The sequence below is a fragment of the Rattus norvegicus genome, chromosome 11, assembly GCF_036323735.1.
Source record: "Rattus norvegicus strain BN/NHsdMcwi chromosome 11, GRCr8, whole genome shotgun sequence".
Taxonomy (NCBI): domain Eukaryota; kingdom Metazoa; phylum Chordata; class Mammalia; order Rodentia; family Muridae; genus Rattus; species Rattus norvegicus.
Window position 1 is genome coordinate 13,748,142 of NC_086029.1, and position 26,571 is coordinate 13,774,712.

The 26,571-nt window shown below is 39.9% G+C and overlaps 1 protein-coding gene across 4 annotated transcripts in view; it reads left to right on the top strand.

Moving 5' to 3' along the window:
* Window positions 1–9,717, top strand: part of Pros1 (protein S) — an 81,549-nt gene extending 71,832 nt beyond the window's left edge. For 3 of the 4 annotated variants that reach the window (NM_031086.2, XM_039088635.2, XM_039088636.2), the window contains 3 exons: window positions 1,786–1,934; window positions 3,464–3,689; window positions 8,421–9,717. In NM_031086.2, coding sequence (NP_112348.2) covers window positions 1,786–1,934; window positions 3,464–3,689; window positions 8,421–8,581 — 536 coding nt within the window. In that variant the 3' untranslated portion in view covers window positions 8,582–9,717. Of the gene's footprint in view, window positions 1–1,459; window positions 1,641–1,785; window positions 1,935–3,463; window positions 3,690–8,420 lie in introns of those variants that run through there. The other variant, XR_010055967.1, reaches the window with a different exon arrangement.
* The last annotated feature ends 16,854 nt before the right edge of the window (window positions 9,718–26,571 follow it).

Genomic DNA, 26,571 nt, shown 5'->3' on the forward strand with positions numbered 1-26,571 from the left:
CCTTCTTGATGCCCCAGGGACAGGTAGGAAGTTCCTCTATTTCTTTTCCTGCTCTTATGCGTGAGTAGGACATTAACTGTCATTCACTGGGGCTTTGGTGAGTTCTGGCTTGCAGGTAAAAAGCAAAGCAGAAATAATCCCTGGAGGTCCCCTTCCCAGAACCTGATTTGCTAAAGAAAATTTTCCAGAAAAAGAAATTTAAATGTTACATTGTAGCTAAATTTACTTTCTTAAGTTATTTTGTGGATAATTTGAAACCAGTATACTTCATAACTAATGTTTAATGTTATAACTTCCACACATTTTAATATTCACTTTAATATGAATTTGAAATACTTTGTTTAATTTTTTTCACAATAATTCCATATATTCTTTCTGTGTAAGAATTATAATGAGAAGTGTACTCTCATTATATGTAACTAAATGGAAGAATATTTAGTCAAAGAAAAACATTTCCAAGTAGTATATGGAATTTATTATATATTTATTACTTCACAATAATAAATGAGAAAGACTTATGAATATTGTAAACTAATTTTTAAAAGCAGTTGAGTTAGTTTAGGTAGTTTTTTGTGAACTTCAATAAGTGACTATGTCCTGTAAAAATGTGTCATGTCCTTATTTCTTAGAGGAGAACGGGTTTTCTTTCAGCTTGCAGTGCCAGGTCATAATAGGGAAATAACAGGAGCAGCAACTTGAAACAGTTTGTCCCATCCATACTCAAGAGTAGAGAGAAAAGAATGCATGCATGGTACTTGCTTGTTTGTTTATGCTCAGCTCAACATAGTCACTCTTATACAGTTTAGGTTCACCTGCCTAGGGAATGCTGCTCCCTGTAGTGGGCTGGGTCTTTCTATATCAATTAGTGTAATTAAGACAATCTGTCCTCCACAGCTATGCCCATAGGCCAAACCAAAGTAGACATTCTCTCACTAAGAATTTTCTCCCAGTTAATCCTAGGTTATGTCAAGGTGATGATTATAGCTGACCATCACAAAATCACCAAGCAGTTTCATCATTTGGTGAACATCACAGAACAGACTTATATATGTCTCCATCATTGGCCAGATTATAATTATGTGGTGCATGACTGTACTTTGCAAACACAAATTCAATGAATATTTATTGCCTTCTTTGAAAAACAGTGATGATAGAGATGTATACATCCGATTGCCTGCACTCCACTTTGGTAGATAATTAGCCAAGACATTTAAAAGATTAAAAGATTAAAACAAAACTATCACAGAGCAAATGTCCCCAACCTAATTTGAAAACTAACTGTGGACTCCATGGTATTCCCCTAAGACTATCTACCTTTCTCTGTATATAGAACATATTTTTTGTTTCCATTGCTGTAGAATTAGTGATGATGGGGTGCAGTTACTTCTGTACCCCTATTTTTTTTCTCAGAAAGAATACAGGAAATCTATTAAACTTCCTTATAAATCTGTGCTGTAAGGTCTGACCACTCTGAGGTCTGAACACTGGTGAATTTGCATGAAATGAAGAGTTGTTAAAGAGGAAATGGCAAGTGTGGAGTACTCCTTACCACAGTGCAGAGTCTTTCTCTTGGAAGAATGGAAATGTGGGGACACCACTTGCATTTAGCAAATAAAACAACCATCTTTTGATTTGCTTAGGTAATGTATGTCATTGAGAGAAAGCATTAAAGTTTTTAGCACTTCAGAAACTACCTGTGAATATTAACCAGATTATAACAATTATTGTTGTCCCAATTGTAACTGAAACAAATATTTTCTGTCTCATTTTATCATTTTTGAATAGATAATGTAACTAATGCAGAGGGTTGGCAAATAAATGTGACCTTGAATATTCGCCCGTCCACTGGCACTGGAGTCATGCTTGCTTTAGTTTCTGGGGACACAGTGCCCTTTGCCTTGTCCTTGGTGGATTCTGGCTCTGGAACTTCTCAGGTAACCTTATTTCCAACCTAGATGAATCTCTTTTATTTCCTGACTTGTTGACTGATTTGCAAGGAATAGACAATATTGGGGTACTGAGAAACCTTAACTTCTGGATCTTTGGTTTGGTAGATTCATACACAAGCTGCTTGGAGGTATGACAAAGTGCCTAGAACTCTACCGAGACAGAATCTGTGAAGGAGTATGGAAATTCATCTGCATATAGAATAAGGACATGATAACAGTCCACTCTCGACTGTGTAGTATACCATTGTTTGTTCTCTTTTGCACTTGTTTATCTTTTACCCTTTGAGTGATTCAGAAGAAAAGAAGAGAGAATTGAAACTGTCCCACTTGATTTCTTTTTTGCTAACTCCAGTTTAAAATTAGGGAGAAAAGGAGAGTCTTTGATACAAAGAAAAACAAACTTTCTTAGGAGATCTATGCTATTCCAATTTCTAGTAGTGCTAATAGCTTTCTGTTTATGTACTGCACGTATGCATTGCAAAAAGCTTACATTTATGCAAAGATTGGATTTCTTGTTTGAACTGTAATCAACAAAAACAGAGGGTTCACTTTGCAAATTAGAGTATAATTCGAAGTGAGTTTCTGTTAAGTAACCTCTACGCTAAGCCCCACCATCAGTTTTTCTATGTATCCCTGGCTAAACTGATCTATGTAGATCAGGCTGGCCATAGACTCACAGAAATCCACTTGCTTTCTGCCTCCCAATTGCAGAGTGCAGTGATTAAAGGAATTAACCAAATACCCGACTTGGCTTTCTCTTTTAATGACTTAAGGATATGAGTATTTGTAAAGTTAAAGATTCCCTTAAGTAATCTGCAGTCAAGAAGTATAGTCTTTTCCCTCTCACCATAAATATCTTAACCTAAGAGGCCATTTTAGACTACATTTACTGTATGGGAAGCATCATAGTATTCTCTATTTTGGTTTAATTTCCTCTTCACCATCTTAAGTTAGCAACAGAGGTCACTCCCAACAAGTCGAATATTTTGAAAGTTCCAGCAAAATAAAACACTTCTCTTTTTTGAGACTTCAGCTTCCTACTGTAAGTGAGGCTCATAATGCAGGTCTCTTTCTCAGGCCTCTTTCATCACATTGTCCTTGGTCTGTGTGATAACTTGGATGACCCTTCAATGTGTACTAAAGAACTCCAATTTCCTCAACACAAAGTTCACTCTACCTTTTTCATATGTAACTTTTGAAATTAGGGAGACTTGGAGACCTAAGTATGACTTAGGCACATCATGTTACTTTCTTCTGTTTGGCCACCCAACTCAGATGATGGAATTGAATCTTCAGAATTCAGCATATATTATGTCTTATACACAGAGCTTGTAAAACAAATTGATGCTTGAAAATTAATTATTAAAATTTAAGCAACTTTACATTTAAATGTAGAGTCTCTATCATTTTTTTCTTTTGTTGAAATTTAGGTTGGAGTTTCCAAAACACAAAGTCATCCCTAAGTGGCTTTGCCTTCAGTGTTGTTTATATGAAGTCTTTGCTCTTCTGTTTAGGACATTCTGGTATTTGTTGAAAATTCAGTAGCAGCTCACTTAGAAGCCATAACTCTGTGCTCGGAACAGCCATCCCAGCTGAAATGTAACATTAACAGAAATGGACTGGAACTGTGGACCCCAGTTAGAAAAGACGTCATTTACTCTAAAGATCTCCAAAGGCAACTCGCCATCTTGGACAAAACAATGAAAGGAACCGTGGCCACTTACCTGGGTGGCGTTCCAGGTATTTTTCTTCAGTTCTACAAGCATGTTTTGAATGAAATATCTTGTTCATAGTTCTGGCTGTCCTGGAACTCACTATGTAGATGAGACTGGCCTTTTGAACTCAGAGATCCACCTACCTCTGCTTCATGAGTGCTGGGATTAAAGACATATACTACTATGCCTGGTCAAATCAATAATATCTTAAACCTGGAATTTTAGTAACAAGGCATTGAAAAATGAAGACAAACTTGAAATATCCCTTACACTTTATGTCATTTAATCCCAGTCTCATGATAATGTTGTAAGGTAAACACTTATTGAGTTTATTCATCACTAGTATGTTTGTTTACTCTACATTTAATTCATCCATTAAGAGCATAAACCCAAATAAGCAAAAAGTTATAGTTGCTGCAACTGGGGCTTTTAAAGTTTAGTTGAGGAGGTAGACATGCAGCAACTCAGTAAAGAGGTTTCAAAATAATTAAAATTATAATGAATTCTATGAAAGCAAGTAATTACAAATCAAGTTTAGAGCATAAAAATAAGGACTTGACTTGGTGTTGAGGACAGGGCCAGGAACAATCTCTCTGAATAAAAGATCATCTATCAATTTATCTATCTCTCTGGCATTTAAAGACTTAAGTAAACTTAACTAGGTGGTAGAGATGGGTGGATACTGCAGTGTATATAGGTAGAATGGTCAGTGTGTGTGCATAGATGAATATGAGAGGATGACTAAGGCAATCTGAGACAGGAGGTAGTGCAGGATGAGTCTATAAAATGGCTAAATGGGTGACTTACAGACTTGAGTTAGGGTTTTGTTGTGGAAGACGTGAGTGTCATTACAGTGTTTAAAACAAGTTAGGGCATATAAATATTATAATTTCAAATTTTAATTCTGGATGAATAATTCCAAGTGGGGAAAGCCTAAGTATGTATAATTCAATTGAGTTCAGGGGCTATAGGATAGCCTGAGGACATAGTGATAATATTGTCAACATCACAGTACCTCTACCAGTGCATGGTAGTCTTCATACCATACAGGGTCCTTGTCTTAGTTTCTGTTTCGTTGCTGGGAAGAGACACCATGACCAAGGCAACTCTTATAAATGACAACATTTAATTGGGTCTGGTACAGGAAACATGGCAGTGTGTAGGCAGATATGGAGCTGGAGAAGTTGCTGAGAGTTCAACATCTTGAACAGAAGGTAGCCAGGAGGGGAGTATTCCACAGCCATCTAGGAGGAAGGGTCTTTTCTGCCACGAGCAGAGCTTAAGCATAGGACTTCAATGCCCAACCCCACAATGACACACTTTCTCCAGAAAGGCCATACTTATTCTAACAAAGACACACCTTCTAATAGTGTCACTCCCTACAGGCCAAACATTCAAAACATGAGTCTATAGGGGCCAAACCTATCCAATATTTCAATTATTTTATTGTTCATAATAGTGATATGGAAGGTTCACCTGGCAAAAAGGAAGCTTTGGACTAGGGTGGTAGTAGCATTCTTCATTGAATCAAGTGAATCCAATAGAGATCTAGAAGTAAAATCAGTATAATTTCATAACCAGAATACAGGTAAGCAAAGGATAACTCTGACATTAATAGTTTTGTGATAGGATTACATTTTCAAAGTGGGGAAAATTGGAGGAAACTCAGGTTCATGTTTAACTTAATATTGGACCTCTGACATTAGCATCAACATGTTACTTTAAATGTCAAATAAAAAAAAAAGGGCACAAAGATATTTAGGATCATTTTTTTTCTTTCAGTCCTGCTCATAGATTACTCTTTTTTGGAGAATTCTGAGTTGGGAATCTTAACAACCTTGATTTTTTACACTCTAAATGCTCAAGGTTAATGCCACATATGTGGACCTCCTTTCTAGTATTTTGGGGCATGGAAGGAAAGGGGTTTCAAACGTTACAGGTAGAAAAGGGATATAGAGTCCAAGTTACCAGTCTGGTTAGTTATTAGGAAGCATGACAGCAGTGAAATTGGGTGAACTGAGGCTGTATTGAGAGTTACTCACAAATTAGCTGAATGCATTTTTAGGAAATCAAATAAACAATGAATTTATTGAAAAGATATAAAAATACAAAATTTTTAATAACACAGTAGTTGAATTTAAAGAAAGATTGAGGCAAACTTGAGAGGAAACTAAAATTGAAATATTTTAGAATATAAACTATCAAACAAATATGTTATTTCTTCTTCTTTTTCAAAACTTGGTTTTTCTTTCTTTTTTTAATTTTTTCTCCATCTTTATTAAATTGGGTATTTCTTATTTACATTTCAATTGTTATTCCCTCTCCCAGTTTCCAGGCCAACATCCCCCTAGCCCCCCCCTCCCCTTTTATTTGGGTGTTCCCCTCCCCATCCTCCCCCCATTACTGCCTTCCCCCCAACAATCATGTTCACTGGGGGTTCAGTCTTGGCAGGACCAAGGGCTTCCCATTCCACTGGTGCCCTAATTAGGCTATTCATTGCTACCTATGCAGTTGGAGTCCAGGGTCAGTCCATGTATAGTCTTTGGGTAGTGGCTTAGTCCCTGGGAGCTCTGGTTGGCTGGCATCCTTGTTCTTATGGGGTTGCAAACCCCTTCAGTTCCTTCAATCCTTTCTCTAACTCCTCCATTGGGGACACCATTTTCAGTTCAATGGTTGGCTATGAGCATCCGTCTCTATATTTGTCAGGCTCTGGCAGAACCTCTCTGGAGACAGTTATATCAGGCTCCTGTCAGCATGCACTTCTTAGCCTCAGCAATATTGTCTGGACTTGGTGGTTGTATGTATATGGGCTGGATCCCCAGGTAGGGCAGTCTCTGGATGGCCTTTCCTTCAGTCTCTGCTCCAAACTTCATCTCCATATTTCCTCCTATGAATAATTTTGTTCCCCCTTCTAAGAAGGACTGAAGCATCCTCACTTTGGTGGTCTTTCTTGAGCTTCATGTGGTCTGTGGATTGTATCTTGGGTAATTCAAACTTTAGGGGTTAATATTCACTTATCAGTGAGTACATGCCATGTGTGCCTTTTTGTGATTGGGTTACCTCACTCAGGATGATATTTTCTAGTTCAATCCATTTGCCTATGAATTTCATAAAGCCATTGTTTTTGATAGCTGAGTAGTACTCCACTGTGTAAATATACCACATTTTCTGTATCCATTCCTTTGTTGAGGGACATCTGAATTCTTTCCAGCTTCTGGGTATTATAAATAAGGCTGCTATGAACATAGTGGAGCATGTGTCTTTGTTACCTGTTGGAGCATCTTTTGGGTATATACCCAGGAGTGGTATAGCTGGTTTCTCAAGTAGTACTATGTCCACTTTTCTGAGGAATCTGCAGACTGATTTCCCGAGTGGTTTGACCAGCTTGCAATCCCACCAACAATGGAGGAGTTTTCCTCTTTCTCCACATCCTCGCCAGCATCTATTGTCACCTGAGTTTTTGATCTTAGCCATTCTGACTTGTGTGAAGTGGAATCTCAGGGTTGTTTTGATTTGCATTTCCCTTATGACTAAAGATGTTGAACATTTCTTTAGGTGCTTCTCAGCCATTCGGCCAAACTTGGTTTTTTAAAACAGGGTTTCTCTGTGTAGTCCTGGCTGTACCGGAACTCATCCTGTAGACCAGGCTGGCTTTGATCTCAGAGATCTACCTGCATTCACCTTCTGAGTTCTGGGATTAAAGCTGTGCACCACCACTGCTTGAATAAATTACTTATATACAAATTAGTCATGTTTAAATTGCTTTTGATAAATGATAATTAAAAGAAAATTGATTTAAAGATTTTTTTAAAAACTAACTTTTGTTTATAATATGTAGTTATTATATATACTCTTGGGGGCCATGTCATAATGAGTGATAACACTGTGGTTAAAATAATGTATATATAATGTCAGGGACATCAGCCAGGATTGAAGAGGATTCCTAAAATATGCATTTAGCTCCTAGATACAGATTTTGTCACTGTCTTTAGAAATTTTAAGGTATATATTTTTGGCATAATATGCTTTGAGAAAGAAGCACAAGAGATGTTCACTGTAAATTCAAATCCATAAGGAGGAAATGCCAAAAGAGTGGAAGGTGTCTTGGACTGTAGTTCTAAGGAGACAAAGAAGCTAAATCGACAACTAGGACAAACCCTGGTAATGGGATTCCAATGCAGCGAAGCCCAAAGGCATCAATGACCTCAAATGACTCACTTAGGAGCAATCCAAAACTTTGTTCTGCGGGACAATAGTATCACATAAAAGTCAGTCCCTTATTATGACTTGCTTTTATGCTCAGCCAGCAACTATTTCTTGATAAATATGAAAAACCAGTTTTTATTTCAGAAATTATACAAGGGTATGTTTGCCATGGCATTCTAAAAGGATTTCTAAGCCCCCACAATTTCGAGTCGAAGAGGTGGTCAAATCACTCAGAGATGTTGCTCGCATTTAAAAAGAAGCCAACATATATTATTTTATAGTAAATGTGGAATATCATAAGCATATACTCTCTCCTCCTCTTCAAGTGTGAACATTTCCCTTTAGTTTGGTTGGCAATGATAGCAGTTATGAAATCAGAAGGACTCATACGCTGACCTCCATGCCCAACATAACATTGCTGAATAGATTCACATTAGTAATTTTTCCTGTAGGAATTTGTTTGGAATTTATGAAGTCTGAATAATTCTTTTAACTGTAAACAAATGAGATGCAGAAGTATCGGGTTAATCGTCAGACACTGTTTCCACAGATATTTCCTTCAGTGCCACACCAGTGAATGCTTTTTACAGCGGCTGCATGGAAGTGAACATCAACGGGGTACAGTTGGATCTGGATGAAGCCATTTCCAAACATAATGACATTAGAGCTCACTCCTGTCCGTCAGTGAGGAAAATCCAGAAGAACTTCTAAAGTCTGTTTCCTGGGCTTCTAATCTCTCTTTTCATATTGTAATTATGCTCTTGTTCATGTTTCCATCACCAAATGGCAGGATTACATGTGTTATATGCATGTTTAAATATGATGTGGTACTTTGTCCTTCAGATTTTTGTTATATAAGTCGCATTTTTGAAAAGTCTTGTACTCACTGCTGTCTAGAAATTAAATAACAAAACACATGAAACATTTAAATTTCAATTTATTTCCTATAAATGACACGGCTTTAGTTTTTTTTTTTTTTTATTTTAAAGGTAAGATTCATCGTCATGGAACTAGTATTTAAATGTTCTGTTTTTCTCAGAAGACGAATCAGTTAAACCGAAACAAAAGCTCATGGGACTAAATGCTAACAGTTGGAGAGCGACACTGTATTTTTGTTGTTGCTTTTTGCCCACGACAGCGACAGAGCTGATAGCATACTGCATGAGAATTGGAAGGAAGGTCTCAAAGCTTTATTCTAAAGTAATTCCGAGGTGTGGGGAGCGCCTAGTTTAGGCTTCATTTTTCTTTCACTTGACTTTACACTTGAGCCAACACCTTCACCGAATTAGAGACCAGGGGCACATTTTCACTGGAGCAACACCTGAATGTTGTCTCAAAGGCATTGGTTTCTCTCCAAGACATCAGGTTATGCTGTAAGGGGGGTGTGAACATTGGGCGCGCACATCACTCAACCTAGGCTGTTTAGAGCACATAAGGTCAGAGTCAGAAAGGCAGCTGTTCTTAATGGTGGGAAGGAGAGTGAATACATCAGTAAATTCATAGTTGTCCTTCACATTGGATTTTAACAACTATAGGTGGTTTGAATGGGATTGTTGAAGTTAAAAATGTGACCAAAAGTAGATTTTTTAACAAAGCGATAATGACAAGACAGATGTTCGATAATGTTACATGTTCCAGCTTTGTAATGAAAGAAACACGAAGGTAAGATTGTCAAATATTTGCTGATAGTGCATTGCAAGTGTCAGGCTGCTTTGTCGCTCCTGAGTTGATGATCATTTCAGGTGTGTATCAGGTACGTCATTGCTATCTGAGAAATTGAATTTTATTTTACTGTAGATATTTTGCATCACATGAAACATAATAAAAGGATACATATTTTTAAAATACATGAGCAGTTTCTTCATTTTAACTACTCATAGCCTAGAATTAGATAACAGATGTCTAAGTCTTCACACAGCATAGTAGAACTCCAGCTGAAAGACTGGAAATTGGAAATCCTTGGTGAATGGTTATGTTGGTTGTAGAGTGGGGCTCAGAAAGGGAAGGAGAGCAAGAGTAAAAACACCCTGAGTACCATTAACGTGCTGCACATTGTGTGGGTTGTGGTGGGGTGCAACTTTTCTCCTGCTACATAGGATGAAGAATAGTAGGTGACTACTGATTAGGCTGGTATAAAAGAGAAGGATGGGACCAAGATGATGTCTGAGGGGATTAAGTTGGTGTTGTACAATCAAGAGAACAAATTGCATTAGGGTCCTTGGTAGTCACAAAATGCCAGGTGTAGTTCCCTGTATTTCAACACACAGAATTGGTGGAGTGAAACAGAAACAGGTAGATTACAGGGGCTGAGTGGCTGCCAATCCAGCAGAAAATACCTCAAGGTCTGGTAAGAAATAGTATCTCAAAAATTAAGAAGGCAAGCAAAAAAAGAAAGGTACCCTGTGTCTCCACATTTGCATGACCCCCACGCACTACACACACACACACACACACACACACACACACACACACACACTCAACACTGAGGAATAAAACAGTGAATATGATCAAAATACATTTTGTACATGCATGAAATGAGATAGCAAAACACAAAATTATACATAATTAGTTAAAATCTGTTAATAAAACAAAGGCACAAATAAATCACATTTTGGAGATTCTGTACTTCTCATTTAATAATGCTATACATGTAGGCAGTGCTGGAGATCAATTCCAGATTTTGTATCAGAAGGAAAAACTTTCCTATGTACAGTGAGGAATATAGGATAATATATATATATATATATATATATATATATATATATATATAATATATATATACATATACATATTTGCGATACATACACACGAATCTAGGAAATAACACTCATCTGGGCTTGATGAACAACTCTCAGATTCGCAGTCGTTGGAGTTTCAGTTGTTTTTTTTCCAGGTTGTCTTAGGAAATGAAAGCAGTGTAGCTTCTGTCAGGGCTCTCATATCAGTCCTTCCCTCCTCAAGGAGACTGCTTTGATGGTCAGTCACACAGGTTACCTGATATAGCAATGTTCAAATTTCCAGAGACCTTATCTTTGAAAAATTGGATTGGCTATGAAAGTATCAGTGTCTACCTATTTTGTGCTTGTGTTTTCAGAGTACAATGGTAAGGTGAACTTGTCTGTGTCAGAGTCCTGTGAGGCTTTGATACATATTAATATGACCAAGATAGTGTGATAATATTGAACTATGAAAATTGCATCATTATCTCGCTCATGTACATTGAATGTTGAACTAGAGATTGTCTTGAAAAACAGGAGAGAAAAATATCTTACTTCTACTATGGTGTATTTACTCCAGAGGAGCTGACTCATGCACAAGAGATTCTAAGAGAGTCTGAGTTTGGTAAGGTCAGTAACAGAGAAATCAACCTTTGCAGAGGATTACTAAGGAGGGAGAAATGAATTCCCAATGAAAGTTTAGTGAGCTGTGGACTGAATGAAGACACATGTGGATTTCTATTAAATTTCCCTACAGTCCAGTCCTGTCTTTCCAACTGTCTTCTCTGATGCTCCTGTTCGTAAAGTACATGTGACATCTCCCTTAAAAATGGATTGTGTAGACTGACTGAGAAACAATGCCAAAGATACGAATCTAGAGAGGATGACTAAGGTAAGAAAGAGTCTGGGAGAGGTTGGTCCAGCCTGGCCATACTGATAGTATGGATGTCAAGAGGCCGTTAACCATTCCCATTCCCAGTCTTTTCTCCTTTGAAGCATGTTTAACATTCCTAGTTTCATTAGTGTTTATCTGTGAACAGAGCACAAAGCTCTCTGTGCCAACTACACAAAGTAAAAAGCAAAGAAAAAAGGATGGGAAGAAAGAAAGAAAGAAAGAAAGAAAGAAAGAGAGAGAGAGAAAACCCAACAGAAATAGACAATGGAGAAAGAGAAGGAAAGAGTAGAGAAGGGTAATAATACCTCGATAATTTATCCACAGTGAGGATGTTGATCTGTGGAGATGGTGCATTAATGGCTTAGAGGTGGAGCTAATGGCCAAGTAGCTGCTAGAGATCACAGACCATAATTTATTTTCCACCCAGGGTTTCCCTGTAAGAGAAGATAGGAAGCCATTCCTATCTAAATGTCATTGTGTGAAGACTTGGATGAACGCTGCTAAATAACTTCTCCCTCGGGCTGAAATTCCTAAGCTATGTAATAATAGAAGTCAACTGAGCCACTTGTCTCAAATCTTTTGTTCCTCTCAAGTTCAGTACTCTCGTCCAGCTCTTGTCTAACACAAACACAGATCCTGAGCACTTTCTAGATGCAAAAAGCTAGGGGGGCAATAAAAAAAAAACTCCTGTATTCATGGATTTGTGGGGAGCACACAATTTGTCAAACATTGTCCTTCTTTGGACACCTGCACTGTGAGATGGAGCAAATCACAGATATAAAGATAGCTAGATTTGGAGATGAAAAGAATGTTAGACACCCAACTCAAATGGGCAAAGTGTCTTGTGTGGTTCTTTTTAGATGTGTTAGTCAGTTTTCATTTCACAAAGCAGGTGACAACTCAGAAAGGTGTGGCTTTTAATTTAGTTTATGGTTTCAGTTCATGCTCTTTGGACTCTAGGTTTTGGGTTTGCCTGTGAGAGAGTACCTTAGGAGAAAGATGAGAAGGAGCAGGGGGTGGGCGTGTGTGGTGGCAATACACTCTCCAAGGACTCTGGTCAATAACATAGCATCATCCCACCATGTCACACTTTCTACAGATTCTTCCAACTCCTAATAATGCCGCAGGCTGGGTGTACTGATTGGTTTTATGTGTCAACTTGACACAAGCTAGACTTATCCAGAGAAAGGAGCCTCCCTTGAGGAAATGCCTCCATGAGAACTGGCTGTAGGGTATTTTCTCAATTAGTGATCAAGGAGGGAAGGGCCCAGCCCATTGTGGGTGGTGCCATCCCTGGGATGGTGGTCCTGGGTTCTATAAGAAAGCAAGCTGAGTGAGCCAGGGGAAGCAAGCCAGTAAGCAGCACCTTCCATGACCTTTTCATCAGTTCATGCCTCAGAGTTCCTGCCCTGTGTGAGTTCCTGTCCTGACTTCCTTTGGTGATGAAGAGCAATGTAGAAATGTAAGCTGAATAAACCCTTTCCTCCCCAACTTGCTTCTTGGTCATGATGTTTTGGTGGTAGAATAGAAAACATTTCTAAGACACTGGGGAATAAGCCTTGAACATATGGCCCTGATAATAATAAATGATTTAAATAACCTTCTGTTAATATCTGTAAACTATCTGATGCACCAAAAATTAATGTTTAGTGTTGATATTTATCTTATTTTTATTTGATTGCAGTGGTAAAACAACATGGCCAAAAGCAGCTTAGAGGAGGAAAGGATGATTTGGCTTACAGTATGTTAGTCACAATCCATTCCTGATGGAATTGAAGGCAGGAACTCAAATCAGGAACCTGGAGGCAAGAACCATGGAGAAATGCTACTTGCTTTCTCACAAACTCCTGCTTAGCTAGCTTTCTTTGACAGTCCAGGACCACTTGTTCAGGAAATTATGGTGCCCACAGTAGGCTTAGCCTGCCTGCATCAGTTAGGAAACAAGACAGAGCTCCACAGACAAGCCTGCAGGCCAACCTGAACTAGGCAGTTCTTCAACTGAGTTACTCAAAGTGACTCTAGGTTGTGTCAAGTTGACAATAAAAGCTAAGTAGTCAAAAGAAACTTTGTGTGCAGGGTCTGTTGGTATATGACTTTAGATACTAGGGGGTGGCAAAAGTAAGATTGTCAGAAGTTCAAGGCCAGCCTTGACAAAGTATCGAGTCACTGTTTAAAAAATAAATATGCCTGGCTGTGGGGCATATTTTTATGTGCCTTTAATCCTATCATTAAAGAGGCAGAGGCAGAGGCAGAGGCAGGTGGACATTTCTGAATTGGAGGCCTCTTTGGTCTCAAGAGTGAGTTCAAAGATAGCCAGAGCTACTCAGAGAAAACCTGTCTCAAAAAGATAAAACAAACACAACAAACAAACAAACAAACAAAACCCAATCACACATGAAAGAAAGGAGTCTGAAAAGAATGAAGAAATAAGGAAGGAAGAGGAAAGGAAAAAAGAAGGAAGAGGGTAGGAAGGATGGAAACCTCATGAATGGAGCCAGTGGATATCAGTGAGAAGTATCTCACAGGCTGTGTATGGCTACCTTCCCCTTCTCTCATGCCACACTCTTTGTTTGCCAAAGCATCCTTCTATTTAGCACCCAGTTTAGAACAGTCAAGGAACAGATGCAAAGTGAGTACTCTGTATATGTATGCCATCAACTAAGTCACATTCATATCCATATGTCAAAAATCCCAAACCCCAGAAAGGCTATATTTTGAAACAGAAGGAAGTTTTGTTTGTTTTGGTATTGAGGATAGCACATTGGATGTCACACATGGTAGACAAGGACTCCAATAACTGAGTTACAACTTAGCCTTTTATTATAATTTAGGTAAATAGTGAGATACAGAAACTTGTACATCATTTTCTGAATTTTTATTGTTTTCTTTTGCCTGTACATTTTACTATCAGAAATTTTGAATTTCTTTTTTTTTTTTTTAACTTGAGTGTTTCTTATTTACATTTCGAGTGCTATTCCCTTTCCCGGTTTCCAGGCAAACATCCCCCTAATCCCTCCCCTTCCCCTTCTTTATGGGTGTTCCACTCCCCAGCCTCCCCCCATTGTTGCCCTCCCCCCAACAATCACGTTCACTGGGGGTACAGTCTTAGCAGGACAAAGGGCTTCCCCTTCCAATGGTGCTCTTACTAGGATATTCATTGCTACCTATGAGGTCAGAGTCCAGGGTCAGTCCATGTATAGTCTTTAGGTAGTAGCTTAGTCCCTGGAAGATCTGGTTGCTTGGCATTGTTGTTCATAAGGGGTCTCGAGCTCCTTCAAGCTCTTCGAGTTCTTTCTCTGATTCCTTCAACAGGGGTACTATTCTCAGTTCAGTGGTTTGCTGCTGGCATTCGCCTCTGTATTTGCTGTATTCTGCCTGTGTCTCTCAGGAGCGATCTACATCCGGCTCCTGTCGGCCTGCACTTCTTTGCTTCATCCATCTTGTCTAATTGGATGGCTGTATATGTGTGGGCCACATGTGGGGCAGGCTCTGAATGGGTGTTCCTTCTGTGTCTGTTTTAATCTTTGCCTCTCTATTCCCTGCCAAGGGTATTCTTGTTCCCCTTTTAAAGAAGGAGTGAAGCATTCACATTTTGATCATCCATCTTGAGTTTCATTTGTTCTAGGCATCTAGAGTAATTCAAGCATTTGGGCTAATAGCCACTTATCAATGAGTGCATACCATGTGTGTTTTTCTGTGATTGGGTTACCTCACTCAGGATGATATTTTCCAGTTCCAACCATTTGCCTACGAATTTCATAAACTCATTGTTTTTGATAGCTGAGTAATATTCCATTGTGTAGATGTACCACATTTTCTGTATCCATTCCTCTGTTGAAGGGCATCTGGGTTCTTTCCAGCTTCTGGCTATTATAAATAAGGCTGCGATGAACATAGTGGAGCACGTGTCTTTTTTATATGTTGGGGAATCTTTTGGGTATATACCCAGGAGAGTATAGCTGGATCCTCAGGCAGTTCAATGTCCAATTTTCTGAGGAACCTCCAGATTGATTTCCAGAATGGTTGCACCAGTGTGCAATCCCACCAACAATGGAGGAGTGTTCCTCTTTCTCCACATCCTCGCCAGCATCTGCTGTCACCTGAGTTTTTGATCTTAGCCATTCTCACTAGTATGAGCTGAAATCTGAGGGTTGTTTTGATTTGCATTTCCCTTATGACTAAAGATGTTGAACATTTCTTTAGGTGTTTCTCAGCCATTAGGCATTCCTCAGCTGTGAATTCTTTGTTCAGCTCTGAACCCCATTTTTTTTTATTAACTTGAGTATTTCTTATATACATTTCAAGTGTTATTCCCTTTCCCGGTTTCCGGGCAAACATCCCCCTCCCCGCTCCCCTTCCTTATGGGTGTCCCCCTCCCAACCCTCCCCCCATTGCCGCCCTCCCCCCATAGTCTAGTTCACTGGGGGTTCAGTCTTAGCAGGACCCAGGGCTTCCCCTTCCACTGGTGCTCTTACTAGGATATTCATTGCTACCTATGGGGTCAGAGTCCAGGGTCAGTCCATGTATAGTATTTAGGTAGTGGCTTAGTCCCTGGAAGGTCTGGTTGCTTGACATTGTTGTACTTTTGGGGTTTCGAGCCCCTTCAAGCTCTTCCAGTTCTGTCTCTGATTCCTTCGACGGGGGACCTATTCTCAGTTCAGTGGTTTGCTGCTGGCATTCGCCTCTGTATTTGCTGTATTCTGGCTGTGTCTCTCAGGAGCGATCTACATCCGGCTCCTGTGGGTCTGCACTTCTTTGCTTCATCCATCTTGTCCAATTGGGTGGCTGTATATGTATGGGCCACCTGTGGGGCAGGCTCTGAATGGGTGTTCCTTCAGTCTCTGTTTTATTTTTTATTTTTTTTTAATTTAGAGAATACTTTATTAGTTTTTGTAATCAAACCCACGTAGATAAGACCTTACATATTTAATACAGTGTGTTACCCCTGTACAAATGGAAAAAACTTAAGTTCAACATTTCTAGACCAATATGGCTGTTAATTTCTGTACAGTGCCAACTCAACACAGTAAACGGGGATACTTTTTTCCAAAGTTGACCGCACAGGTAAAGTTTCAAAAAATTCAAATTATATATCTGTATATATATATATTTATATTTATATAAAAAGACCAATAATAGCAGTGTGTTATGCATCAACAGCAGCAACAGCTTTTCCAGGTTCTGCAGTCATCTGAACAAAACTGTAGAGACATCCAGCATACTCCATTAAAAAAAAAAAAAGTAAAAAAACAAAACCCGAGAAAACAGCACAGTTCTGTTACTCTTGTGGTACCTGGCACCATTTTCTTTTTTTAAATTAGCTTCTCAATCATCATCTGGAAAGAAAACATTCTGAGCAACATCATTAAAAACAGCTCTGATGAAGCACGGTCACTACTACGTATCATAAAGCAGGTACAAGCTATTTTACATCCACAGAGGTATGATACAGTACTGTCCTACATGTATAATACTAGAGGATACAATTTAAAAGGCATTATTTGAGACTTGATTCTACTTTTCCAGCAGAGGGCCCAAAGGATGGTGTGACACAGCTTTGTAAAGAAACATACTCTAGACAGGATTTCCTTTCACTAGTGGCACAGTTCTAAGGATTCATTCTCTCCATGAATGTCAGCTAAAACCGTTATTAAAAAAATGAAATATCCCTAGAACAAAACCGTATAACCACCGGATTCACATGAAGATGACCTAGTGGAGACAAGCTGGACCTCACCTTACCAACAAGCTATCAAATCTGTTATGTTTAAACAGTGAGACCACCAAGGAAGGAGATGCCAAGTAGTGCTTCAAAGCTTCGGACCACAATCAAAGACAGCATCCTTTTCAACAGAAGCAGAAGCTCATCTGAATATGCTCATGGATGCTGACATCAACATTTAATCATCTCCTCACCCATCCAGGAAGAGGGGGAGATCAGTTACTACTGTACTTTATTGTGTTCAACCAAATCACCATGTTACAAAAATAGCAAGCTGCCATAATAAAAAATAAGGCTCCTCTATCCAGCACCAGATAGCATCATTTTACTTTCAAGCCTAGAAATTGCACACTTGTATATAAACCAATCGAAGATGAGGATTGAGAGTTCATCTTGGTGGATTTTTCCTTTGATGAATATGAAGTGTCCTTCCTTATCTTTTTTGATGACTTTTAATTGAAAATTGATTTTATTTGATATTAGAATGGCTACTCCAGCTTGCTTCTTCTGACCATTTGCTTGGAAAGTTGTTTTCCAGCCTTTCACTCTGAGGTAGTGTCTGTCTTTGTCTCTGAGGTGTGTTTCCTGTAGGCAGCAGAATGCAGGGTCCTCATTGCGTATCCAGTTTGTTAATCTCTGTCTTTTTATTGGGGAGTTGAGGCCATTGATGTTGAGAGATATTAAGGAATAGTGATTATTGCTTCCCGTTATATTCATATTTGGATGTGAGGTTATGTTTGTGTGCTTTCATTCTCTTTGTTTTGTTGCCAAGACGATTAGTTTCTTGCTTCTTCTAGGGTATAGCTTGCCTCCTTATGTTGGGCTTTACCCTTTATTATCCTTTGTAGTGCTGGATTTGTAGAAAGATATTGTGTAAATTTGGTTTTGTCATGGAATATCTTGGTTTCTCCATCAATGTTAATTGAGAGTTTTGCAGGATACAGTAACCTGGGCTGGCATTTGTGTTCTCTTAGGGTCTGTATGACATCTGTCCAGGATCTTCTGGACTTCATAGTTTCTGGCGAAAAGTCTGGTGTGATTCTGATAGGTCTGCCTTTATATGTTACTTGACCTTTTTCCCGTACTGCTTTTAATATTCTTTCTTTATTTTGTGCGTTTGGTGTTTTGACAATTATGTGACGGGAGGTGTTTCTTTTCTGGTCCAATCTATTTGGAGTTCTGTAGGCTTCTTGTATGTCTATGGGTATCTCTTTTTTTAGGTTAGGGAAGTTTTCTTCTATGATTTTGTTGAATATATTTACTGGTCCTTTGAGCTGGGAGTCTTCACTCTCTTCTATACCTATTATCCTTAGGTTTGATCTTCTCATTGAGTCCTGGATTTTCTGTATGTTTTGGACCAGTAGCTTTTTCTGCTTTACATCATCTTTGACAGTTGAGTCAATGATTTTTATGGAATCTTCTGCTCCCGAGACTCTGTCTTCCATGTCTTGTATTCTGTTGGTGAAGCTTGTATCTAAAGCTCCTTGTCTTTTCTTTTGATTTTCTATGTCCAGGGTTGTTTCCATGTGTTCTTTCTTGATTGCTTCTATTTCCATTTTTAATTCCTTCAACTGTTTGATTGTGTTTTCCTGGAATTCTTTCAGGGATTTTTGCGATTCCTCTCTGTAGGCTTCTACTTGTTCTCTAAGGGAGTTCTTTATGTCTTTCTTGAAGTCCTCCAGTATCATGATCAAATATGATTTTGAAACTAGATCTTGCTTTTCTGGTGTGTTTGGATATTCCGTGTTTGCTTTGGTGGGAGAATTGGGCTCCGATGATGCCATGTAGTCTTGGTTTCTGTTGCTTGGGTTCCTGCGCTTGCCTCTTGCCATCAGATTATCTCTAGTGTTACTTTGTTCTGCTATTTCTGACCGTGGCTAGACTGTCCTATAAGCCTGTGTGTCAGGAGTGCTGTAGACCTGTTTTCCTCTCTTTCAGTCAGTTATGGGGACAGAGTGCTCTGCTTTCGGGCGTGTAGTTTTTCCTCTCTACAGGTCTTCAGCTGTTCCTGTGGGCCTGTGTCTTGAGTTCACCAGGCAGGTTTCTTGCAGGGGAAAAGTTGGTCCTACCTGTGGTTCCAAGGCTCAAGTTTGCTCGTGGGGTACTGCCTAAGTCCTCTCCGCGGCGGCAGCAACCGGGAAGATCTGCGCCGCTCTTTCCGGGAGCCTCTGTGCACCAGGGTTCCAGATGGCCTTTGGTGTTTTCCTCTGGCGTCTGGATGTGCACAGAGTGCAGTCTCTTCTGGTTTCCCAGGCGTGTCCGCCTCTCTGAAGGTTTAGCTCTCCCTCCCACGGGATTTGGGTGCAGAGAACTGTTTATCCGGTCTGTTTCCTTCAGGTTCCGGCGGTGTCTCAGGCAGGGTCCTGCCGCTCCTGGGCCCTCCCCCACGGGAGCCCAAAGGCCTCATACAGTTTCCTCTTGGGCCAGGGATGTGGGCAGGGGTGAGCAGTGTTGGTGGTCTCTTCCACTCTGCAGCCTCAGGAGTGCCCACCTGACCAGGCGGTTGGGTCTCTCTCTCACGGGGTCTGGGAGCAGAGAGCTGCTGCGGGCCGGGATCCGCGGGTGTGGGACTTCCGGTAAACACAGAACGTGCCCGGTCCTACAGGAATTCTGCTTCCGTGTGTCCCAAGCTCACCAGGCAGCTTTCTTGCAGCAGAAAAGTTGGTCTTACCTGTGGTCCCGAGGCTCAAGTTCGCTCGTGGGGTGCTGCCCACGGGCTCTCTGCAGCGGCAGCAACCAGGAAGACCTGTGCCGCCGTTTCCGGGAGCTTCAGTGCACCACGGTTCCAGATGGTCTTTGGCTTTTTCCTCTGGCGTCCGAGATGTGTGTGCAGAGAGCAGTCTCTTCTAGTTTCCCAGGCTTGTCTGCCTCTCTGAAGGTTTAGCTCTCCCTCCCACGGGATTTGGGTGCAGAGAACTGTTTATCCGGTCTGTTTCCTTCAGGTTCCTGGCGGTGTCTCAGGCAGGGGTCCTGCCGCTCCTGGGCCCTCCCCCACGGGAGCCCAGAGGCCTTATACAGTTTCCTCTTGGGCCAGGGATGTGGGCAGGGGTGAGCAGTGTTGGTGGTCTCTTCAGCTCTGCAGCCTCAGGAGTGCCCACCTGACCAGGCGGTTGGGTCTCTCTCTCACGGGGTCTCGGAGCAGAGAGCTGCTGCGGGCTGGGATCTGCCGGTGTGGGACTTCCGGTCGCCTTTTTCTTTCTTTAGAGAATGACATACTTATTACTTGGTGATTTTTCCTTCCATTTCTTCTTATACTCAGTTATTAATTTCTACCAATGAGAATCATGTTCATTTATGTAAAAGTTTATAAAGCCATGTGCATATGCTTTAGAAAGTCACTGGATTAAATGAAAGCTTTAGGATGAGAGAATCTTTGAGATAAAAGATTTATCGTTTGGTTTTTGTTCATGCTGATTTGATATCTGCTGAGAATCTTACATCTATTACCTAAGAAACAATCTGTGATTGATCTTCAAAGAGGAAAAGAAAAAAAAAATAAAGTGAGTTAGGATTTTGACCTCTGGAATTCACTCACATTTTCAGATTCTACATTATAAACCAATTGTTAAAAATAACATTTTTGAGACAATATATGAAAGGGTTGAAATATTAAAGAGTTGAAATAACCACTCCTCTCTTTCTCATCAGGTTAAGCCCTAAGTTACCTCACTTCATTTAGCACCTTTTAGGATGAGGAATGTTAGTAACCGGTAGACAGTTTTTTTGTTTTTCTTTTTTATTACATTTCCAAAATGTTTTATTTTTAGAGAAACAAATTTAAGGCTTCATAAATTAAAACTTCTTCACTGAATTTCACAATCATCTCATTATCAAAAGGAATCTTGGGTTTCTCAGCTTTTACCTTAGAATAAAGGCTTTGATTTGTGAGATATAAATCCATTTATATAAGTTTATTCTGATCAGGATTTGTGTGAGTGCAAGTCTGGGAGAATTTTTAAAACTTTGGCTGAAGGAAGGTGGGTAAACATTTGTGTGCTTTTGGAAAGATATTCAAATGATCTAGGTCATCTCCAGTTAATGTTGTTCCCTTTGGCCCACTGACAAAGGCATTAATTTATCCTTTTCCGTTCATGAATCAGATTCTAGATTATGATACAGGGTGTCATGGTTTATGGAGCAGCAGATTGGTTGTGACTGTGACTTTGAAAGTTTTAGGAATATCGCGTCTTTGAACAACTGAGAGGCCTCTTGTACAAGGTACTCAGAATATTAAACGGTCACAGCATGAGAAACACTATTCTCTCTCTGTGATCTTTTCAGTTAAGCTGACTTGTCTCTGATTTGAAACACTCACTTTGATCTTGCTTATACAGAAGTACTTCGGGTTAGATCCACAGGATCAGAATAATACAGCTAATCTGTTTTTTAGGCTCTTTTTATGGTTTCTGACAGGAGAACAAAACAAAACAAAAAACCCACGCGGTTTCTTCATGGAATCGGTTGTAGCATGCTTGGCCACCACTAGGGGGAGGTCCATGAATGCCGTATAAGTCAAAGTACCTTGTAAGTTTCAGCCTGTAACAATGTAAATTATGTTGAACCAGGAATGCGTTCTCCTAGTTCACAAAACATTATTCATATTAAAGTATTGTGAATTTATGCCCATCCTATTGAGAATTACTCCATCGTGGAGCGATAAAAGCAGGTATGTCTGGTTTTCTTTTTAGAGTAAAGCAAGATCATACATTTATATTCAATAGGAAGGAAACTGTATTAACTCTTCAATTACTGACAACTCTTGTAAAATTCGTTATTTTCATTCTATGAATTTTTCCCCTGCAGAACTAATTCAGGACACACCAGAAAGGTACCACTCTGAATTGCATCACTGTAAAAAGTGATTTACTAAGACCCTGTCATTTCAAGGCACGTAGAAAAATAGCATTATTTTTTTAAAGGGGGGTGAATTTTGAAGTCAATGTTTGTATCAACGAAGTGAGAACAAAATCAATAGGTAGGAACATACATATTTTAAAACATAAATGAGGAAACAAAGTAAATAAGATGTATTTCATTATTCAAATGAGCACTAACTCTCCTATTTGTTCTCAAAGTACAAGCGGAAAGGAAATCATTCCGTTTACTCATACATTTTTAATGACACATTATTTCCATTGTTATATTTTCCAAGCACTTTATTGCTTGTGAATAGTTTAAGAAATATTTTAGTTTATACAGCATACAGGAGGAGGGAAACTCACAGACCTTGCGTTCATTTAATTGGAAAACATTTCTGTTAGTTCACTAGTTTCTCTTGGATAACATAAGTTCTGATTTTGATTTCCAATCTACAAGGAGTACTTTTGTCTTTCTCATTGGTGTTGTTTAACAGCATTCTTTATCATTCATCCTTTGGCCCTACATGAACTACGTTTTCTGAATTTCGTCGGGGAGTCAGGTGGGGTGAGGTGTACACGGCCATTGGTACGGATTTCTTTCACTTTTGCAGATATCTTCTAGATAAGCAAAGCATACAGAACGTGCTAGTTGTTTGGTGGATGCTTCTGAGAATGGACAGTCATTGATCTGTTTCCTTTGGTTGGTTACACAAACTTTACCATATGCAAAACCACAGTGGGTGTGAAGGACCCTAGGGTCTTTAGCCAGCTTTGCACCCACCTTTCACCGGGCAAGGTTAGGCCAGGTTCCAGTTTCCTGCCTCAGATCTAGGCTAGGCCAAGTTCCATTCTCCACCCACAGGAACATTCTTTTAGAAAATTCTCAGAATGTACTGACTGATGCTTGCCAGCCAATAGATTCAAAGGTCAATATGCTTAGCCAATAAGTTTAAACTGTAACCTAGCTGATGTAACTTGTACCCCTAAAGAGTATAAAAACTGCTTGTTCCAGCCATTCGGGGTCCCTTCTAATCATTCACCATGAGGGGCTGATTGAAGGTCGAAAATAAACCTCTAAACTCCATTCTCCTGTCTCACTTGGGGCTGGGAGGTGGGTGTCACCTGGTAATCTTATAGGTATCTGTCCAGAGAAAGTGAAATCCTGTCTGCTGTGATTTCATCTTTGGGTTAGTCTGGAGTCTGCTGTTTCTGCACTCCTCTCTGTCACTCGTGTATACAGAACAGCAAATCGACAGAGATGGGCTGAGAACACGTTTTACTTTTCGATTCTCAGCCTTCCCTCCTCATCCTTCCTTCCCTAGGCTTTCCTCCCCATTTTTTTTTTTTTTTGCCTTTTATTAGTATTTGAATGGAAGGTTTTCCAGAACAGATGAGAATGAAAAAAGCCAATGGGGAAATGAGCTATTATCAAATTGAAGCCTCAAGGGACACCATAATGACACCAATCTGAAGTGATTTGGGCTAGATTGCACGGCTATTACAGGCACATGTAAACTGTATGTAAATAAACTTGTGACCTGCTTACATATTGATCTTGGAAGTCATAACTGACTTTTTTTGGATATTTTATTTATATTTCAAATGTTATCCTTCGTGGAAACTGCCTATCCCATCCCCCCTCCCCCTGTTTCTATGAGGGTGCTTCCCCACCCACCTACACACTCCCTCCTCCCTCCCACCATAGCATTCCCCTACACTGGGGCATCAAGCCTTCACAGGTCCAAGGGCCTCTCCTCCCATTGATGTCTGACAAGGCCATCCTCTGCTACATATGAGGCTGGAGCCATACGTGTATTCTTGGGATGGTGGTTTAGTCTCTGGGAGCTCTGCAGTGTTTGGGTCATTGATATTGTTGTTCTTCCTATGGGGTTGCAAACCCCTTCAGCTACTTCAGTCTTTTCTCTAACTCCTCCATTCTCATTCCAATGGTTGGCTGTGAGTGTCTGCCTCTGTATTTGTCATGTTCTGGCAGGACCTCTCAGGAGACAGCTATATCAGGTTCCTGTCAGCATGTACTTCTTGGCATCCACAACAGTGTCTGGGTTTGGTGTCTGTATATGGGCTGGATCCCCAAGTGTGGCAATTTCTGGATGGCCTTTCCTTTAGTCTCTGCTCCACACTTTGTCTCCATATTTCCTCCTGTGAGTATTTTCTTCCCCCTTCTAAGAAGGACTGAAGCAACCACACTTTGGTCTTCTTTCTTCTTGAGCTTCATGCAGTCTGAAGTTTGTATCTTGGGTATTCCAAGCTTTTGGCTAATATCCACTAATCAGTGAATGTACTCCATGTGTGTTCTTTTGTGATTGGGTTACTTCACTCACAATGATATTTTCCAGTTCCATCCATTTGCCTATGAATTTCATAAAGGCATTGTTTTTGATAGCTGAGTAATATTTCATTGTGTAGATGTACCACATTTTCTGTATCCATTCCTCTGTTAAAGAACATCTGGGTTCTTTCCAGTTTCTGGCTATTATAAATAAGGCTGCTATGAACATAGTGGAGGATGTGTCCTTGTTATTTGTTGGAGCATCTTTTGGGTATATGCCTAGGAGTGATATAGCTGGGACCTCAGGTAGTACAATGTTCACTTTTCTGAAGAACCTCCAGACTGATTTCCAGAGTGGTTGTACCAGCTAGAAATCCCACCAACAATGGAGGAGTGTTCTTCTTTCTCCAAATCCTCACCAGCATCCGTTGTCACGTGAGTTTTTGATCTTAGCCATTCTGACTGGTGTGAGGTGGAATCTCTGGGTTGTTATGATTTGCATTTCCCTGATGACTAAGGATGTTGAACATTTCTTTAGGTGCTTCTCAGTCATTCGATATTTCTCAGTTGAGAGTTGTTCGTTTAGCTCTGTACCACATTTTTTAATAGGATTATTTGGTTCTCTGGAGTTTAACTTCTTGAGTTCTTTGTACATATTGGATATTAGCTCACTATCGGATGACATGTTATTCTCATCTGCTCTTATGCTCATTCTGATTATTCTGAACTTTATCTTCACAAAAGATCACCTGTCTTAAAAATAACATTTTCTTGTCAAGTGCCTTCAATCCAGAGCCAAAGTAAGCCTATGTGGGCTGTTGTTTCTTCTTCATCTTTTCTTCCTCTGTTTGGCCATGATAATTACACTGTGTAATGAGCATGGATATTCTCTGAGTTTTAATTCTGAAATGATGCATGCTGCCACAGTGACTCTGTGTTTTTATGGAGCTGGCTCCATTTCCTAGTCCTTAAGACTGGATGATTGTGTTTCCTTTCTGGATGAATTAGAGTAGAATATTTCAGATTATATTTCATTAGTTTTATAGCTGCTTGTTAAGGTTTTATTATCCTCTCTGTTTTATATTTCAGACTGGCAAACAGTTGCCAGCAGTGCTAAGTGACTTGATATATATGAATTATAACTTCGTACCTGAAGAATATGCTGTCTGCAAATAGAATGCAGGCATCAGAAGTGATATTTTATAATGGAATTAAGCACATGCATTCACAGAGCAGCTTCTATTCCGAGAGAAGCAACTCTTTCAAATGTTCTTCCACCGTGCTTAAAGTCCTCTGTGTTTTTCAAAAGTGGCCCATAATGTGCTTTAAATAAGAATTCATTCTTTCTGAATCATTATCATTTATTGCATGTAATTGTTTTCTATCATGCAATAACAGTTCAGTCCTGTCTGTAAAGGTGTCTAGCAATAAATAAAACTCAAAAGCCCATGTTTTTAGGCTGTTTCTTAACTCGGCTGAATGAAAAGTTGAGCAGGTTTAATGGCCAATTACAAGTTACAAAAGTGGAGTGCTACCAGACAGATGAATCAGAAAGCACTGCTTCTGCCACTGTTAGGACTCTAAGTCCTCCAACATGTTAAGCGGGTTTCTTGCTGTATAAATGGAAGTGGAAAATGTATGTTTCCTGAGACATTTATAGTGATTATTGAAACATACAAAATCATCACAGAGGTCATGATTCACACATAACAGCTACCTGAACTTTGAGGTCTTTCTTAAGTTCACTTGCAGAATTGTTTGTAAAGGCCCAGACCCAAAAGTGGCGAGAAGGACTTGTAGAGTATACTTCTAGCAGAAAGACAGGGTATCAAGTGGAGGGATGGGGTTGCCATCCTACAGTCAAAAACTCTGGCCCAGAATTGTTCCTGTCTAAAAGAACTTCAGAAGCAAAACTGGGGAAGAGACTGAGGGAAAAGCAGCCCAGTGACTGGCCCAGCTTGGGATCCAGCTCAAGGGGAGGCTCTAAGACCTGACAGTATTACTGATGTTATGGTGTGCTTACAGACAGGAGCTAGCATGACTGTCCTCTGAGAAGCCCAGCAAGCAGCTGACAGAGACAGATGCAAATACTTACACACAACCATTGGACTGGAGTCGGGGATCACTGTGGTTGAATTAGAGAAAGGTTGGAAGAAGCCGAGGAGGAGGGAAACCCCATAAGAAGACCAGCAGTCTCAACTCACCTGACAATCTCAGA